This window comes from Grammomys surdaster, unplaced genomic scaffold (assembly GCF_004785775.1).
Source record: "Grammomys surdaster isolate TR1022 unplaced genomic scaffold, NIH_TR_1.0 100, whole genome shotgun sequence".
Taxonomy (NCBI): Eukaryota; Metazoa; Chordata; class Mammalia; order Rodentia; family Muridae; genus Grammomys; species Grammomys surdaster.
Window position 1 is genome coordinate 2,525,701 of NW_021604579.1, and position 16,898 is coordinate 2,542,598.

General features: G+C 46.6%; 1 protein-coding gene across 4 annotated transcripts; it reads right to left on the reverse strand.

Moving 5' to 3' along the window:
- Nucleotides 1-3,994: 3,994 nt before the first annotated feature.
- Svbp (small vasohibin binding protein) lies at nt 3,995-10,721 on the reverse strand. Of its 4 annotated transcripts, XM_028787092.1 has the most exons (4): nt 9,780-9,865; nt 9,491-9,539; nt 9,246-9,395; nt 3,995-4,401 (listed from the first exon to the last, which is right to left on the reverse strand). In XM_028787092.1, exons 3-4 carry the CDS (start codon nt 9,357-9,359, stop codon nt 4,315-4,317), a joined length of 201 nt encoding a protein of 66 aa, XP_028642925.1. In that variant the 5' UTR covers nt 9,360-9,395; nt 9,491-9,539; nt 9,780-9,865; the 3' UTR covers nt 3,995-4,314. The 4 variants fall into 4 exon arrangements, with proteins under 4 accessions (XP_028642925.1, XP_028642936.1, XP_028642914.1 ...); XM_028787103.1 differs by lacking the exons at nt 9,491-9,539; nt 9,780-9,865 and adding an exon at nt 10,689-10,721; XM_028787081.1 differs by lacking the exon at nt 9,491-9,539 and having other exon boundaries at nt 9,780-9,956.
- Between the last annotated feature and the right edge of the window lie 6,177 nt (nt 10,722-16,898).

Genomic DNA, 16,898 nt, shown 5'->3' on the forward strand with positions numbered 1-16,898 from the left:
CTATCTATCTATCTATCTATCTATCTATCTATCTATCTATCTATCTATCTATCTATCTATCTAATTATCCATCCATCCATCCATCCATCTATCTATCTATCTACAAGTAAAGGGGGTCTGAGTGGCTCCTACTCAATCTCCTGTCCTTCACAGGTCCCTCACAGAGCTGAAAAAGCAGCAACAAGAGAGACAGGGACCCCAAGTTAAGTAATCCAACAATGACTGTCTACCAACAGAAAGCCCAAGCATCTGGCTTCTAAGATCTCATTCTGTATGCTTCTTTTCTAAATTCTCAAACACTAAACTCTACTCAGATGCCAGTTTGTCTTTTAAAGTGAAACAAGACAGAAATACTGTATTTGATTATATTGTATTCTAAAGTTTCACCTTACGGAGAATAACCAGGGACATCTGTCTTCAGGTGGGACATCAGGACTGTTGGCTAACTCTGCCATTCCCCACGCGGTGGCGCCAGAGCTCCTCTGCAACATGTCTGCTTCTGACGTCTAGAGAGCAGTGTGTGGTACAGCTCACAGTGTACTGCACTATGGTGGGCTCACCACGTAGCCTCATTTCCTAGAGAGGAGGTTTTCTGAGATTCTGCCTGGGCTCTGGCCCAGGGACAGAGGTGAAGGATGCCATGAGAGCACGCTGAGCACATGGATGAAGTCAGGGAGCCCAGGCAGGTCTCTGGTCTGAGCCCAGACAGTGGCGATTCCCCTCCCAAAGCACTGCTCCATCCTGAGTAGAATCCTATGCTGGGACCTTCCTGCTTTTGTAGTCTGGTCCTGAGTGGGATGTTTAATCTCTTTATACCCATATCCTCATTTGTAACCTTGAAGATTTAATTCCCCCACAGGAAGACAAACACACAAGCTAGGGCGGTTCCGACTGGGTTTTCTTGAAGTATAAACTGAGTGTGCCTGTCACTTCAAGCAGAAGTTCTGTTGCCAGGGTTGAGAATAGAGGGCTGTGTGTTTGAGGTGCTGGAGAGGCAGCCCAGCAGTTCAAAGCACTGGCCCCTCTGACAGAGCAGCTGAGGTTTGTTTCTAGCCTCAACAGGTCAGTGCACAACTATGTGTGGCCCTCTTCAGGGTCCCAGACCCTCTTACAATTATCTGTGACCCTTTTCAGGGGTCCCCCCACCCTCTGTGGCCTCATATATATATGGAAGTACTTGGAATATATTTTTTAAAATGTAGGCTTTCATATGCAAACTGGAATTTTGGAAAACTCAGGTCTGCAACTGTGAGCTTAATTCCTTCCTGATGCCCAGACATTTTCCAATGGGATCAGCAGGCTATAAATATGTAATTTTCTCTAGGTTTTTGGTTTTTCTTTTAGGGTGAAATGTTTAAAAGTTTACTGTCATAACCACCACTTACATTCTCTGGGTTGTCAGGCTTCATAAATGAGGTTTTTGTTGTTGTTTTTACCAATTCCCCCCTGGATTCTTGAATTTATCATTTCATATGATCTCTATTGTGAAGGATAGATAAAAGGAACAATTTAAAAACTCTTTAAACTTTAAAAAACTATTTTTTTAAAAAAAGACTTTTAGTTTTATCCAGGCATGGTGGCACACGCCCTACATCCCAGCGCTTGCTCAGTGTTACAGTAACCCTGCTGCGAACATGTTGATGTGAATTACACCGCTGAACACATGTCTGAGGCAGAGACAACCGTATGCCTTGACCCCTAAGCAGCAGCTGGGTGATGAGTATTTGGTTCCTAAGGGACAAGTCTGAAAATTCCCTTCAGAAACTTGACTCTAGGCCTGGTACAGCAGCCCCAAGATGAAAACCAAGTACCTGGACTGCCCTCACAGAGCTGCTGTTACCACACTGCAGTCATGGTTGTGTGTGTGTTCCTAACTTCCCACCCCTCAACCCTGGCTAGTAGCTCAAATGGGAGTAAAGAGTCACATATATGTGTGTGTGTACTGGCCCCTGTGATCAGCAGGGCCTAGAACATTACAGGCAGGCATATTCTTTTTCCTACTACCTGCTCATCTAGGAGGGATTATACTTTCTGCCTTGTTTGAAGAAAGAAAGGAGGAAAGGAAGAGAGGGAGGGTGGGGAGGAAGGAGGAAGAGAGAGAAGGGAGGGAAAGGAAGGAAGAAGGGAAAGAAGGAAGCAAGGGTGGACAGACAGGGAAGGGTTCGTGGTCCTCCCTGCCACTGTCACACAGACACAGCAGTAACAGTGGGAAGTGGTTCCCAGTACAGACTACCTTGTTGTCACCACAGTTTGAGGAGTAAGGGCGTCTTTTAAAGTTTACAGGGACTGGGGTCTGAGTTAGCACACAGTTGTGCTGTTTTCTGAGCACCTACTGTGTGGCAGATAAACTTCAGATGTGGTTCTTTCCATTCCTGACTCAGCTGAAACAGAGCAGTAACATCCCTCCTTAAGACATGAAGACTGCGGCACAGGAAGCCAAGTGACCTGCCCACGGTCACCTGACAAGTCCTGACACGGGTGCTTCTCAGTGATGACTGACACGGTACTCTGGCTTCCCAGTCCTCCAGCAAACTCCAAAACCTGATTCTCCGTCCTATTCGGCCTTCTGTAGTAATTCCCTGGCTCTGTCATTCCAGTAAGAACGGCCTCTCACCAGTCTGTTCCCTGAATTCTACTCTCTGATCTCTTCCAGGATACTTCTAGCTCAGTTTCAACCACAGAAATTCTAACCCATGAGCCTTAGACACCTTCCAAAGTCCCTTCTCTCTGCCAGTTCTCATTTACTGAGTCAGGGTCGCACTATGTAGCCCAGGCTGGCCCTAAACTCCCAGTCCTCCTGGCTCAGGCTCTCAAGTGCTGGAACTACAGGTGCATGCCCACACCTCAGCTCTCACCTACTTTTCACTGCCTAGAGCCAGGATGTGGTTATAATCCGTGCTGTGCAGTGGGAATACACACCTCCCTGCCCTTCTCTGCTTCTGCTTTAGCTGCTGAGCAAAGTCCTGGTTCATTTCCTCATGACGCTCCGTCTCCTGTGCCTCCCTCCAAAGCCAACCAGGGCTGGAGAGCACTGGCCAGCGCTGCTTGGTGTCTAGTGTCTGCTCCTCCCCAGTGAAGCCTCACTGTCGCCCAGCTGTTGCCATTCTCTGTAGAACTAGACCACTGTCTCACACCCTCTCCCCCCAAGCCTCCATCACCTCCCTTTTCACTGTCCCCCTGCTTCTTGCGTCCCAGAGAACCTCCATACTGTCACCAACTCCTACATTCTTTCCCCTCAAGAAATTAATGAGCTGTCCTTATTCCAAAGGCAAAGTCACCATCACTGTCCCCATGGACATTGGGTCCCATTCTTCGTCCTATTCCCTGTGTGTGTGTATGTGTCTGTGTTTGAGACAGGGTCTCACTATGTAGCTTTAGTTAGCCTGGAACTTACTATGTAGAACATGTTGATGTCAAACTCACAGATATCGGCCTGCCTCTGCCTCCTGAGTGCTGGGATTTAAGGGGGTGCTACACCATGCCCTTTTTTTTGGGGGGGGGCAGGTTTCGAGACAGGGTTTCTCTGTAGAGCCCTGGCTGTCCCGGAACTTGGAAATCTGCCTGGGTCTTCCTCCCAAGTGCTGGGATTAAAGGCGTGCACCACCACCGCCCGGCTTTTTTTTTTTTTTTTTTAAAGACCTATTTTTAACTATGTGTGTGTATATATGTGTATGTGTGTGTGACTTTGTATGGGTATGTGTGAGTGTGGTACCTATTTTAACTATGTATGTATACATATGTGTGTGTGTATATATATATATATGACTTTGTATGGGTATGTGTATGTGAGTGTGATACCCAAAGAGGCCAGAACATGATGATGGATACCCTGGAGCTGGAGTTTCAGGTGGTTGTGAACTGGGAGCTGGGAACTGAACCTGGGTTCTCTACAAGAGCAGCCAGTACTCCTAACCGCTGAATCATCCCTCTAGTCCCACCTACTATATTCTTTGTTCTACTTTCTGGGAGTAGGCATTCCCTCTAAGGCAAGAACGAACGAACATTTTTGTATTTTATTATTTTTAGGGAACACACACAGTTTCACAAGAAACAATGATTTTTCTCAAATAATAGAAAAAAGGTCTTTTTGAAAAATCCACTGTCCTAGATGAAAAGTCTACCCAGCAAGCACTGGGCCAGTTCTGAGATTAGAAAGCAGTGTGGTGGGAGTTACCTATAGGAAGTTCAGAGCAGAGGTCTCCACAAGTCCTGATTAGTTCTGTAAGGCTCCAGTGGGCCAGCTCAGTGTACCAGTGAGAATGAGCTCACAGACAGAGGCGCCAGCCAGTCCCTCTGACTGGGATGCAGGCTGGCTCATTCCCCAGGCGGCTGCATCTGCTTACAGAACTCATCAAACTGCTGCTGCTCCAGCTCCGTCATGACTCTGTTGAGAGCATAGATCTGAACAGAGAAACAGATACGTTAGCAATGGGAGCAGCTGGAGCAGTTCTAGAACTGTAGCAGGAGGGGCCTGGTGGGCAGTGACCAGGGCAGGATGGCAGCTTCCATCCAGGGACTGAGGAGAGCAGCAATGAGTCATGGGGCTTGGTCTTTATGGATGGTACCTGACAGCTATAAGGGAACAGCATAGGATCAGTTCTGGGAATTTCAGCTGTGTTAATGTGAAGTATACACAGGGGAGCTGGGAGCCGAAAAAAGACAAGAATGTCTGGGCCTCAAAGCCACTCCAGGGAGTCTGGCTTTTCACCTGAAGGCTCTAGAGAGCAGCAGACATTGGTATGCAGGGAAGACCTGACTATCTGTGCTTTGGAAAAGATGGCTGGAGGCCAGTTGGGGTGGTAGTGGAAGGAGGGATTTATCAGCTACTTAAATTAAGTCCAGGGAGGAGGCAGTGGGAACATGACCTGGCGCAGGCCATGTACTAGGGGGAAAATCTTGGAAACACTCTGACCCCCCCCCCATATGTGCCACGACACACATAAATGTAGTAAGGAAAAATGTCCAGGAATAGAGAACCAGCCACAGGTAAAGTGTCCACCACCATTTTAAGAAATAGAACTTGGGGCCAGAGAAATGGCTCAATGGTTAAGAGCACTTGTTGCTCTTGCAGAGGATCTGGGTTTGGTCCCAGCACCCACATGGTGGCTCACAACTGTCTTTAACTTCAGTCCAGGGGATTCTATGCCCTTTTCTGGCCTCTATGGGCACCAGGCACTCACATGGTGCACAGACATGCATACAGGCAAAAACATAACAATAAAGCTATCTGAGACGTACTTGGAAGTAGGGGTAGGTAGACCTCTGTGAGTTTGAGGCCACTTTGGTCTACATAGTTCTAGAACAGCCAGGGATGTATAATACAGCCCCTATCTCAACAAAACAAAATGAAAATCTTGAGAGGCAAAAGAAGGGTGGAGCTTGGGGCCAAGGAGCTAGATGGCTCAGCAGTCAGGGGTGCTGCTGCTCTTACGGTGGGGCTGGGGTTCAGTTCTAGCACCTATGCTCCAAGGATACACACACACACAAATATATATAAATAATAGTTTAAAAAAAAAAAGAATCTTAAAGAAAAAGTACACAGTACTCAGGAAGGAGAGGCAGACAGATCTCTGTGAGTTCAAGGTCAGCTTGGTCTACATAAAGTATTCTTGATCAGTCAGGGTTATGTAGAGAGATCCTGTCTCAAAACAAACAAACTAAAATGAACTTGAAGCCAGACATAGTGGCACGAGAAAAAAAAATCCAGAAATATGCAAAAGTGACTTTTTGTTATGCTATGAAATACTACTCTGGAGTATATACTACAGAGTTCATACAGAACAGCAACAGGATGATCAGCATAAAATTAAAATAGTCATGTGAACAGGCACATCACCAGAAGTGGGACTGGGGATTCCAAGTTACAGGTCTATTTCCTTCTCCCCCACTCCTCTTTACTTACTTCCTTTTTTTTTTTTTTTTCCTTTTTTTGAAACAAGGCCTCACTATGTTACTCAGGCTGGTCTTGAACTCATGTACTCATCGATCTATCGATCTATCTCAGTCTCCCAAATGCACTCAGCTTGGCTTCAAGTTGAGTTTCTTAAGCTGAGTGGTAGACATGAAGGTGTTAATTCTTCTTTAAATCACACATGATTACATTTATACTTTATAATATGCCTTGTACGTTTGATACCTGCCAGCCTGTGTGATCTGTACATTACTTTCTGTTCCGGGACTGACAGGGATATTAAGTAGCATTCTTTGACTTCCCAGTCAAAGAGGCATAATGGTAGGAGGAGGGGAAAGTAAGCAGAGTAAGAAAAGGTTCAAGATGTCCAGGGTATCTGAGGCAAGGAGTGAGACTTTGGGTCTGCAAGTCTTACGGTCAGAGCAGTGCTATGATAAGCAGAGATAAGGTCAATCCTGATGAGCCTCCAACCCCATGCACGCCTCTGAGCTCTCCTTCACAGCTAACTTTCTGGAAGGACAGCATCTTTATGCCCGCTTTCCTTCCTTCCTGAGGAGTTGCTGGCACATTCCTATGGAAGATTCCACTCCAGGGAACAGACAAAATAGCAAGACAGCTGTTGGGGAAGCAAATGCCAGACTGGGCTGGGGGTATGGCTCAGTGGTAGAGCACAGGCACATATAGGCTCTGGGTTCAAGCCCCAACACCACAGAAACAAAACCAAGGGGCCACAAAGTAAGAAGCACTGCTCTGACCACATGCCTGCCCTCAGGAACAGCTGGACTCTGGTCACAGAACTTATTCCAGAAGGATTCACAAAGGGTAAGGGGGTAACAGTAACACCTGCCTTGGCATTTGCTCACACATGTGCAGGCCTGCCTCAGGCTGACATGAGGAGCTACAGGTGCCAGCTGCTGCCAGCATGGACATCCAGACTGACACCCCATCCAGCAAATATGGACACAACCAGCTGGTCCTTCTAAGTCCACATGGTAAAAGCACATTGGCTGCTTGGAAACATGGTAACTCCAGGTCATGATCACTGCTCGTTATCAAATGCCTGCAGCGTGCCAGGCACGGTGGTAAGTGCTTTACCTATGTAATTTCTATTTCAACTCCTTATAACACTGTGAGGTAGATCTTCCCACCCTCATTTTACCAAAGCGGCACCAAGGAAGGGATGTTTACAAGCGTCCCTTCCCAGATCACATGGGAAGAACGCATGGAAGCCAGACCAGTCGATGCTAGTAAGGACAGGAACGATGCCCTCCACATCTAGCTTTCAAGTGTGCACAAAACAGTTTGGGGGGAGCTGTTTCTTACAGCACCCCTTGAACTGCCTGCTAAAGCACAAAGCAATTAAGATCACCAGCTTGGGCCTGGGTAAAGAAATGGAACTTTTGTTCATAGAACGGAAATTACTGAAATACATGCTCTATGAAGGCAGAACTGCTCTCTGTCTTGGCAAGGCATGTGTCTCAAATCCATAAACTTCCACCTACCCACAGCAGCAGCTGGATATTTATTTAATAAATGGATCCTATAAACAAAGTTTGACAATATCAACTGTCAGACCAAAAGGAATGAGACGTGCCTCAGGCTGTCAACAGGAGTGCAAGCTCAAGGAGTCCTCTGAAAGCCATTTGGCAATGTCTAGGAGAATTGATTGGCACCTGGTAATTCCTCTAGTCAATACCTGACAGGAATCCTAGCACAGGTGCCAAGGAAGCATCTAAAAGGGTTTTCTCCCCACCACGAATGTTTGTAAAAAGCAAACCTGTAAGTAATCATAATACCTATCACAGGAGGAAAGGGTAAGTACCCCAAATGAGGTGGTCCGGGGGCTGGAGAGAGGGCTCGGTGACTAAGCCCTTGCTGCTCTCCCAGAGGAGCAAGCCTATGCAGCACCTATGCCAGGTGGCTTATAACCAACCACCTGGACTCTAGCTGCAGGCATTCGGTGTGCTTGTATGACCTCCAAGGCCACCTGACCTCATGTTCACATATCCACCACACACATAATGAAAAATACATCTTTTAAAAATAGGTTTAGAGCCGGGCAGTGGTGGCGCATGTCTTTCTTTAATTCCAGCACTTGGGAGGCAGAGGCAGGCGGATTTCTGAGTTCGAGGCCAGCCTGGTTTACAGAGTGAGTTCCAGGACAGCCAGGACTACACAGAGAAACCCTGTCTCAAAAAACCAAAAATAAATAAATAAATAAATAAAAATAGGTTTATAATGTAGACATTATAAAGAACAAAGAAAACAGAGATTCTTAACAACAACATGACTATCTCTAAAATGCCACGCAAACAAAACATACATAGACAGGTAATGTATTCATCTACTTGAATGAAAATGCATTAAACAAAAGGGCTTAGCCACAGAGAGGGAGAAAAGGTGTAAGATAAGGAACAGTCAAAGGAGACGGCACATTTTTATGTGGCTTTATCTTAAGAAAATTCTAGGAAAATGCGACAATACTACTAACTACTACCAGTCTGAGAGGCTGAATACCAGGTGTTTCCTGTACTTTAAAATTTCTTAAAAACACACTCAACAAAGAGGCAAAAAAGACCAGCAAGCTTTTTTCCTAATACTAAATATTAAAATACTCGTGTCTGGATGTGGTTCGTTAGCAAGGCAAGCATTTTTAAGCTTTTTATTTCTAAATGATTGTAAGTGCTGAGAGAACAAAGAAGCGCACTGGTGGGCTCAAAGCTTGGGCCTTTACATGGCTATGAGCAGCCGCTTAAAAAGCCTGCTGTTGCTGCTGCTTTTCTTGGTGGTGGTGGTGGTGGTGGTGTGTGTGTGTGTGTGCCACAGCAAGTGTGGAGGTCAGTTTTATGTAGACCTGTTCTTCCACCTATGTATGGACTCTGAGGAAGACTCAGGTTGTCAAGTTTCTCCAGTGAGGACTTTTACCACCTCGCCCACCAACTAGCTACTCTCTGCACCAAATGCACGTGTGTACCGGGTCGCAGGTTACACTGGCATTCTCCTTCATTCATTTGTTCATCTTCTCCTCCCTCTCTGATCCCCCTCTCATCCATAGCTGCCTTTTCTCTTTTCGTGCACTCCTCAGATCTCTAACACAAAAGCTTTGCGCCAGGAGTCAACTGGAGACCCGGTACAGGTTGGGATTCTGACACTAACTTGGTGTGTGACTCTGGCCTTCCACTTCACCATTTAGGACCTGGATGGACTCTCTACCTCTGGAGGGACCAATGCCTGGGGACAAACAGGGAGCCCTTGTAAAGTTTTCTCTGTTGTTTTTTCTTCCAGCACCTTCTCCAGCTGACTCAGGCAGACAGAGCCCCCTCCTAAGTCTCACCTCTGCTCTTTGTCTTTGCTTCAGCTCCTGCTGGGCAGATTTCTGTTTAGCCTTCTCCACTCTGAAGGCAGGTTCTTTAACTTTGGATTTTTCTTTCCGGGCAGGTGGATCCATGGTTTGGCTTCTGAATGCTTCTTGGTCAGCTCTGACCTGATGGTACAAAAAGAGAACCGCTTGCTAGTCTTTCTCCCAACTCCCTAGCTTGGCAGGTGAGGCAGGGTGCCCTGGAGTCCCACTGCCAGCACCTTGCTGTGCGTTCCTAGTCGAGTCTCCTCACTTCTGAGTCTCAGTTTCCTGCACAATGGGACAGCAGTCATTTCCTGGTCATTTCCCTACCAACCCCGGGTGAGCAGCAGATGAGAAGGCCGGAGAAAGCAGCTCCAACCCGGGGGCGTACGGTAGGGCCGGGTCTTAGAGGCCGAGGGGCAAGCCACTCGGTCCGCGGCAGCCCCCTCAGCCAGCCCCGCCCGCCCGCCCGCCCGCCCGGCCCCTCCGCAGCAAGATGGCGGCTCGGGGGTCCGCGCGCTTCCTCACCCGGCCTCGGGCTCCCGGCCTCCGCCACGTCGCAGACAAGCCCCCACGCGGGGTTCACCCTAGCCTCCCCCTTCCGCGGGACAGCAGCGCCCAGCCCGCTGCCCTTGGACTGGGCGGGCCGCGCCGGGGAAGGCGGGGCCGCGGTCTGAGGTGTCCCTCCCGCAGAAGCCACTGCGCGCGCGCAGCAAGCATACTTGGGCGTGGCCGGACCAGGAGGGGCGGGATCAGAGGCGGGTAGGGCGAGGCCTGTAATTGAAGGGCGGGGCCGGGAGCGGGGACATTCTTACAAGTAACCAAAGCTTTTCCTGGCTTCTAGTTTCTGGGACAACTGTAAGGCTTTGAAAGGCAAAATCTGATTCTTGTGGTTGAAATTGGCTAGCAATTGAATTCTGAGCATCAGGTTCTAAATCAAAAAAGTCAGGATTGCTGATTGCTTCCTTCCTGATTTACAGATATATAAGGAGGATCAAATGGGATCCTGTTTGCCACAGTGCTTTGAAAGCTTTGAAAAAATGATCCTGTCTGGTCTGTCTGTCTGTCTGTCTGTCTGTCTGTCTGTCTGTCTGTCTGTCTTAAAATACAGAGCCCCTAGCCCAGCCTGGTGATGCATACCTTTAATCCTATCACTGAGAAGGGGGAGGCAGGCACAAGGATCTCTGTGAGTTGGAGACCAGCCTGGTCTACATAATGAGTTCCAGGCCAGCCAAAGCTACACAGTGAGACCCTGTCTCAACAAAACAAAACGAACAGCAAATTCAGGGCCACAAGCATGTGCTATACAAGCTTTCTATTACTGAGCTATACCCTCGGCCTGACAATTTATATTAGTTAGGGTTTCCATTGCTGTAAAAAGACACCATGACCAAGGCAACTTTTATAAAGGACAACATTTAATTGGGGCTGACTTACTGGTTCTGAGGTTCAGTCCATTATCATCATGGCAGGAAGCATGGGAGTGTGCAGACAGGCATGATGCTGGAGGCCAGAAGAGGGTATAGAATCCCCTGGAACTGAAGTTAAAGACAGTTGTGAGCTGCCATGTGGGTGCTGGGACCAACCCCAGGTCCTCTGCAAGAGCAGCAAGTGCTCTTAATCATTGAGCCATTTCTCTACATCTTATTCTGAAGCAAAGAGGAAGACTGGCTCCCACATGGCTAGGAGAGGAGTCTCAAAGGCCAACCCCACAGTGACACACTTCCTTTAACAAGGCCAAAACGTCTTAATAGTGCCACTCCCTGAGCCAAGCATATTCAAACCATCACAGAAATCATGACAGAAGTATATTCAGCCAAAACACACACACACACACACACACACACACACACACACACGAGGTGGGAGGGGGAAGGAGAGGGGGAAGGAGAGCGAAAAACAGCCCACAGATAATCAAGAGGGTGTAAACTAAAATTTCTAGCTATCATTTTAATTTGTTATATTAGCAAGAAATGTCTGAAGGAGGAAGAGCCAGAGTAATAATGTAGCTACTTCCTTTGGGGCTTCCTACATTCTAGTCAATACTCTGAGAGCATTGCATTATTAAGTCCCCTATTCCTCATAAAGACACAAGTGCCAATACGATTTCTAAACAGGAACAGGAATGCAAAAGTTCAGTGATGTGTCCATGGTTACCCGGCTAGTAAGGGATCAACAAGCACTTCAGGCAGGGTTCAAAAGATGTTGGCCTTCGGAGACACATTCAGATCTGCTTTCTTATCCCTCTGTCACTTGTAATCCTAGCATTCCAAAGGGAGAGGCAAATGGATCCCTGTGTGTCTAAGGCCAGTCTGGTCTACCTAGCAAATTCCAGACCTGCCAGGGCTACACCCAATGGGAAGCTTACATAGACACTGAGGTGCTTTTAATCTAAGTGTGAGTTGTTATATTCTTTTCAGAGGCCAATTCTGCACTAGATCTCAAAACCTTAAAAATGGGCATAATCACATGAGTGTGCACACACATGCACACACACATAAACACACACATTACTACGTGCTTCCATTTTTATGAGATATCAAAATTAGTTAAATTCTTAAGAAACATAAAGTGGGGCTGGGGGGAGGGGAAAGGAGAGTTATTGTTCGATGGATATAGAGTTAATTTTGCAAGACAAAATCCTAGAGATCTGATGCATGGCAATGTTAATACTTTTGTATGTAGACTTTAAGATAAAACACTATGCCTCTAATCCCAGTTACTAGAAAGCTGAGGCAGGAGAATCACAAATTGAATGCTAGCCTGAACTACATATAAAATGATTTCAAGATCATCCTAGGGCAACATACAGAGAGGCTGTCTCAAAAGAAGTAAGAAGACTGGGGATCTAATCAGCTCAGTGGTAGAGCATGAGCCATGGTATGGAGGAGATCACAAGTTCAATGCCTGATACCAGAAGGAAGTAAAACGTAAAATGGCAAAGTGTTTTTACTCTAGTTTTAAAAAGTTGACTCCAGCCATTAGTTTAAGCAATTTCACTTTTAAGGAGTTGTCATAAGCAAATGACTGTGGGACCATGAAAAGATGGCTTGGTTCCTGGTCGAGCACAGGCCTTGAACCCTGGACCCTAATGGGATGGTAGGTGTTCAGCCTTGCTCTCAGACTCCAGGCTCCTGACACAGGATCGAAGACCTCCATTGATCCGCGCCTTTCAGTCATGTAGGGCAATGCCCCTACAGCCCCTCCCAAAAAGAGGTTTGTGTCACCTAGCACAGGTAGAGGGCATGACTACAGGCCTCAGAGCCTCAAGAGATCTCCATATTAATGAGATACCTAAAGGCCAGAGGGCATAGCCAATTAAGCATTCCTCCACAGACCCTCCTCCCTCCCTATTTAACTCAGGCCCGCCCTGAGAAACAAGGGGAGTACAACCACATCCACCTTCTGCCATGACAATAAACCTTTTAAAACCATGGACTTCCTCGTGTCTTTCGGGCCCCACCCCTGACATGGGGAACCGTGGAGAACCTTGGAGAAGGCCTTTGACTACCGAACTGCTGCTTAATCTCCCGCTAGAAGACTTCTCTACGTTTCACCATAGAGACCACCAACTCAAGCAAGCTAGCCGAGCCAGTGACCCAGTCAAGCGAGTCCCATAACCAAGAGTCTCACACCCTGCGGGGCGCTGCCAGAGCTTCTATCCCTTGTCCCTCTTGGCTGCTGGCCGGTCCAGCCCGTATGCTCACTCCACCTCAGTTCTTCCTCGGCTCCCAGTGGCATCTGGGAGCCCAAGGACAGAGACCATGGGTCTCCCGGTCAGTCGCTTTGGCTTGGAGACCCTCAAACCAGGAGCTCTGCCACCACTGGACTTCAGGCTGAGACCTCTCCACACCCCGGCGGAGCCCCGCGACTTCTCATAGCCCAGTGTCTGCCCAGCACCACGTGGAGTGAACTCAGTCAAATTCCTGAGCTTCTGCCTCCCTGAGCTGCTGCAGACAGGCAAGATCCACAACTCCACCCAACAGGACCCATGCCCACTTGTAAGCTACAGCCCCACAAAAGACCAGAAACAGCTCTGTCTGTAAGACAACCAGCATCTTATCATCAGAGTTAAGATGAATGAATGGGCTGGTTGCAGTAGCACACACCTTTGATCTCAGAACTCAGGAGGCAGAGGAAGGTAGATTTTTGTGAGTTCAAAGACAGCCTGGATTACAGAGTGTGTTTCAGGACATTCAGGGTTATACAAAGAGACTCTGCTCAAAACAAAAACAAACAAAACACAAAACAGTAAAGAGTAGCTATAATAAAATTCAACACAACCATTAAAATAGCACAGGAGAAAGTTTTATAATATAATACAATGCTTTTTAGACAAGCAGATTCCCTAGGGCGTGATGACCAGGCAACCTAACCACTTTGGTGGGCCCAGGTTCAGTAAGAGACTCTGTCTCAAAATACAAGGTGGAGTTCAATTGAGGAAGACACTTGACATTGACCTCTGGCCTCTATACACACACACACATGCACACACACATACATACATACACACGTACATGCACACATATACACATACACACACACACATGCACACACCAGTGTTTTAGTATAATAAAACATAAAAAGCCACAAAGAACATATATTGTCTAACCACAGTATTTTGTTTTATAGTTTTAAAACAGAAAGTGGGAGAAGGGAGAGCAAAATTATCAATACATCTTGCTTTATTAACAGGGATTATATTTGTTTTGTTTAAGTTTTCCTGCATTTTCTGAAATTTTTACAGTGGGTATTTATATTTCAATAACCAGGAAAAAGTACCAGAGCCAAGTGCTGGGATGAGTGTCTGCAATCTTAGCACCCAGGTGACCCCAAGTGTAAGGCCAGCTTGGCGTACACAAGCAGACTCTGTCTCAAATAAAGGAGAAAAAACCAGTAAATGTTCTTTAATAGCACCTCGGGGTTTGGGGAGGTGTTCAGGAAACCACAGTTATTTAGCTGGAAGTCCAGACCTCTGTCAATTAACCCCTTAAAGTGAAGCATGTTACCACCACTCAAGAGGCAGATGCAGGAGGGTTATGAGTTTGAAGCCAACCTGGACTATGTAGTGAGATGTTGTCAGAAAATGAAACCATTAAACCCCCAGGGGAAGAGGCATAGACAAAGGCTGAGTTATGACTGCCAACAGATAGGAGACGTAAGCTCTAGCATTCTCGGGTGAGTACGTGTAGGATTGTTACATATTCAGGACAACTAGGAGGGAGAGCAGTTGGAGGTTTACTAACACAAATGATGAAGAGATGATGATGTGTGTTGTGTGTATTTTGTGTGTTTGTGTGTATTTTGTGTGTATGTGTGTGTGGTGTGTGCTGGAGATGAAACCCAGAGTCTTACCAAGTGAATTAATTAGTACAACCCACCTCCATACCCAAAGCAAAGTGTGAGACAAGCCCCTTAGTGCAAGGATTTTTAGAAGGAGATGTAGGAAAAGAAAAGGGTTTCTTTTGTCCGGAGAACTAGTGGGAAAGTTGCAGGAGTTATGTAGTAAAGCTGACTCCACAGCTGATTCCTCATCCACGGTGACCTTCAGGGCTGTCCACAGCTGAGCAGCCTGCTCTGAGTCTTTGCATAGAATCTCAGACAGTAAGCAAAAGGCTGCTGTGGCTCTACAGCTTGCTGACAATCCTCAGCTACACTGAAAGTGACAGCTCAGCCATCAACAGGGGACACAGTGCAGGCCACCACCGGAATCTGCTAGATTCAAAGCCCATTGTTGACTGAAAAAAGGAAACCCTGGGGAATTCTGAGTGACCAGTACTTTTTTTTTTTTTTTTTTTGTGGTTTTTCGAGACAGGGTTTCTCTGTGTAGCCCTAGCTGTCCTGGAACTCACTCTGTAGACCAGGCTGGCCTCGAACTCAGAAATCTGCCAGCCTCTGCCTCCCAAGTGCTGGGATTAAAAGTGTGCGCCACCATCGCCAGGCTAGTACTTCTTTATAAAAGTCCAAGTGCATATTTAGTATTGGTATGAGTACAGTCAGTATGAAGAAGGCAAGTCAGTTGGGAAGGGTGTAACGCACGAAGAGGGGCAGGAAGCAAGTTGGCTTGTCTGGAAATATGCATCAAGGTGTAGCTGGAGATAAAAACCATGGCTGATTGGCGGGTGGCTTGAAACCAACCTTCTAATTTTTAAGTCAATTTTTAAAAGTTAGCGACAAAGTGATGGGTTTCAGCATGGCATTTACATATGTACATATCATTACACTTTGTTCTTTTACATTCTCCTCCTCTAGTATCTTCTCACACACTCCCCAACTCCTTCTCACTGTTCTCCCTCCTCCCCAGTCCTCCTCCCTGTGCTTTCATATTGCCTGTATTACTTTACTCTTCCCTTGACTTTTATGGTTTCTTTCTCCTCTTCCATGGTCTCCTTTTGACTTTCATAACCTGTACAGGTACTTACACACACACACACACACACACACACACACCCCTAAATGTAAATCCCACATACAGGAGAAAACTAGTTTTCCTGAGTCTGTCTTATTTCGCTCAAAATAATGGTCTCCAGTTTCATTTATGAAGCTTCTAATTTATGCTGGTTGGGAAATACATGAGAGCAAGCCTTTATTTTAAAAAAGGAGCAATGGAATCAAATTGCAGGCGTCATGGTTGGCACCAAGCACTGGGGAAAAAGAGAGTTGGGGGAAAGCCACTTCTTTGCCACGGCAGCAGACAGGTCCCTTGTTTTTGGGGAGCCTCCTTTCTGTACTCTCACTTTATCAGGGATGGGCAGACAGGGCGTTGCTTGTTTGTTTATAGGGACAGCCAGAGGCCCTCTGTGGGGTAGACAGAGCCCTTGGCTTTGAGACTCAGGTCATCAGACTAGAATATGAACTTTTTGCAGACCCATCTCTTGAGATCTTCCTGGCACTTTTGCCCAATGTCAGACCACCCTGCCTGTGGGGAGCCCAGTGTTCCCAGCTAGGAGGCTCCAGCTCTGCAGCTAAAGGACAAAGATTCCCATCCCAAAGGTGGTGAGTTCTCTCCGGCCTCCTTTCTTTCCTTAGTCTGTTTAGTTCTTTAAATTTCTCAGGATCCTCAAGTTCAGCAGGGAAATAGTCTTTCTCTTTACAAATATCATCTTAAAGGACAAAATGAGACAATGGTTAGCTGTCACTTAGAAGCCTCAAATCCAAGTTACAAGAGTGCTGGGCAGGTTCTGTCTAAGACTCTTACTTAATGTCACAGTAGTTATTAATACTATAGCAGATGTGCAGTCCGGCCTCAGCATCTGCTGGGTCTCTGACTGGACAATATCAGGCTGATCATTTATAGATGTGCAGAGTCTTCATCAATTGCTTAAGACTGCCAAGAGAATGTCTGTGGGAATCTTTTTTTTTTAATTTGTTTTTTTTGTTTGTTTTTTTTGTTTTTGTTTTTGTTTTTTGTTTTTCGAGACAAGGTTTCTTTGTGTAGCCCTTGCTGTCCTGGAACTCACTCTGTAGACCAGGCTAGCCTCGAACTCTCGAACTTAGAAATCCACCTGCCTCTGCCTCCCAAGTGCTGGGATTAAAGGCGTGCGCCACCACCACCTGGCTTTTTTTTTTAATTTGTAAGCTTTAAAAATCAAACTAGCTCAAACTTAAAAGTTGACTGACTGACTGGAGGAAAATACTTAATACTTT

Excerpts from the sequence above, each read along its gene's own strand:
- Svbp (XM_028787070.1), bottom strand. The coding sequence starts at position 9,562 with ATGACTGCTGTCCCATTGTGCAGGAAACTGAGACTCAGAAGTGAGGAG. Across the intron at positions 9,396-9,490 it reads GACTAGGAACGCACAGCAAG|GTCAGAGCTGACCAAGAAGC; the intron begins GTGCTGGCAGTG and ends TTGTACCATCAG. Across the intron at positions 4,402-9,245 it reads AGCAAAGACAAAGAGCAGAG|ATCTATGCTCTCAACAGAGT; the intron begins GTGAGACTTAGG and ends TTCTCTGTTCAG.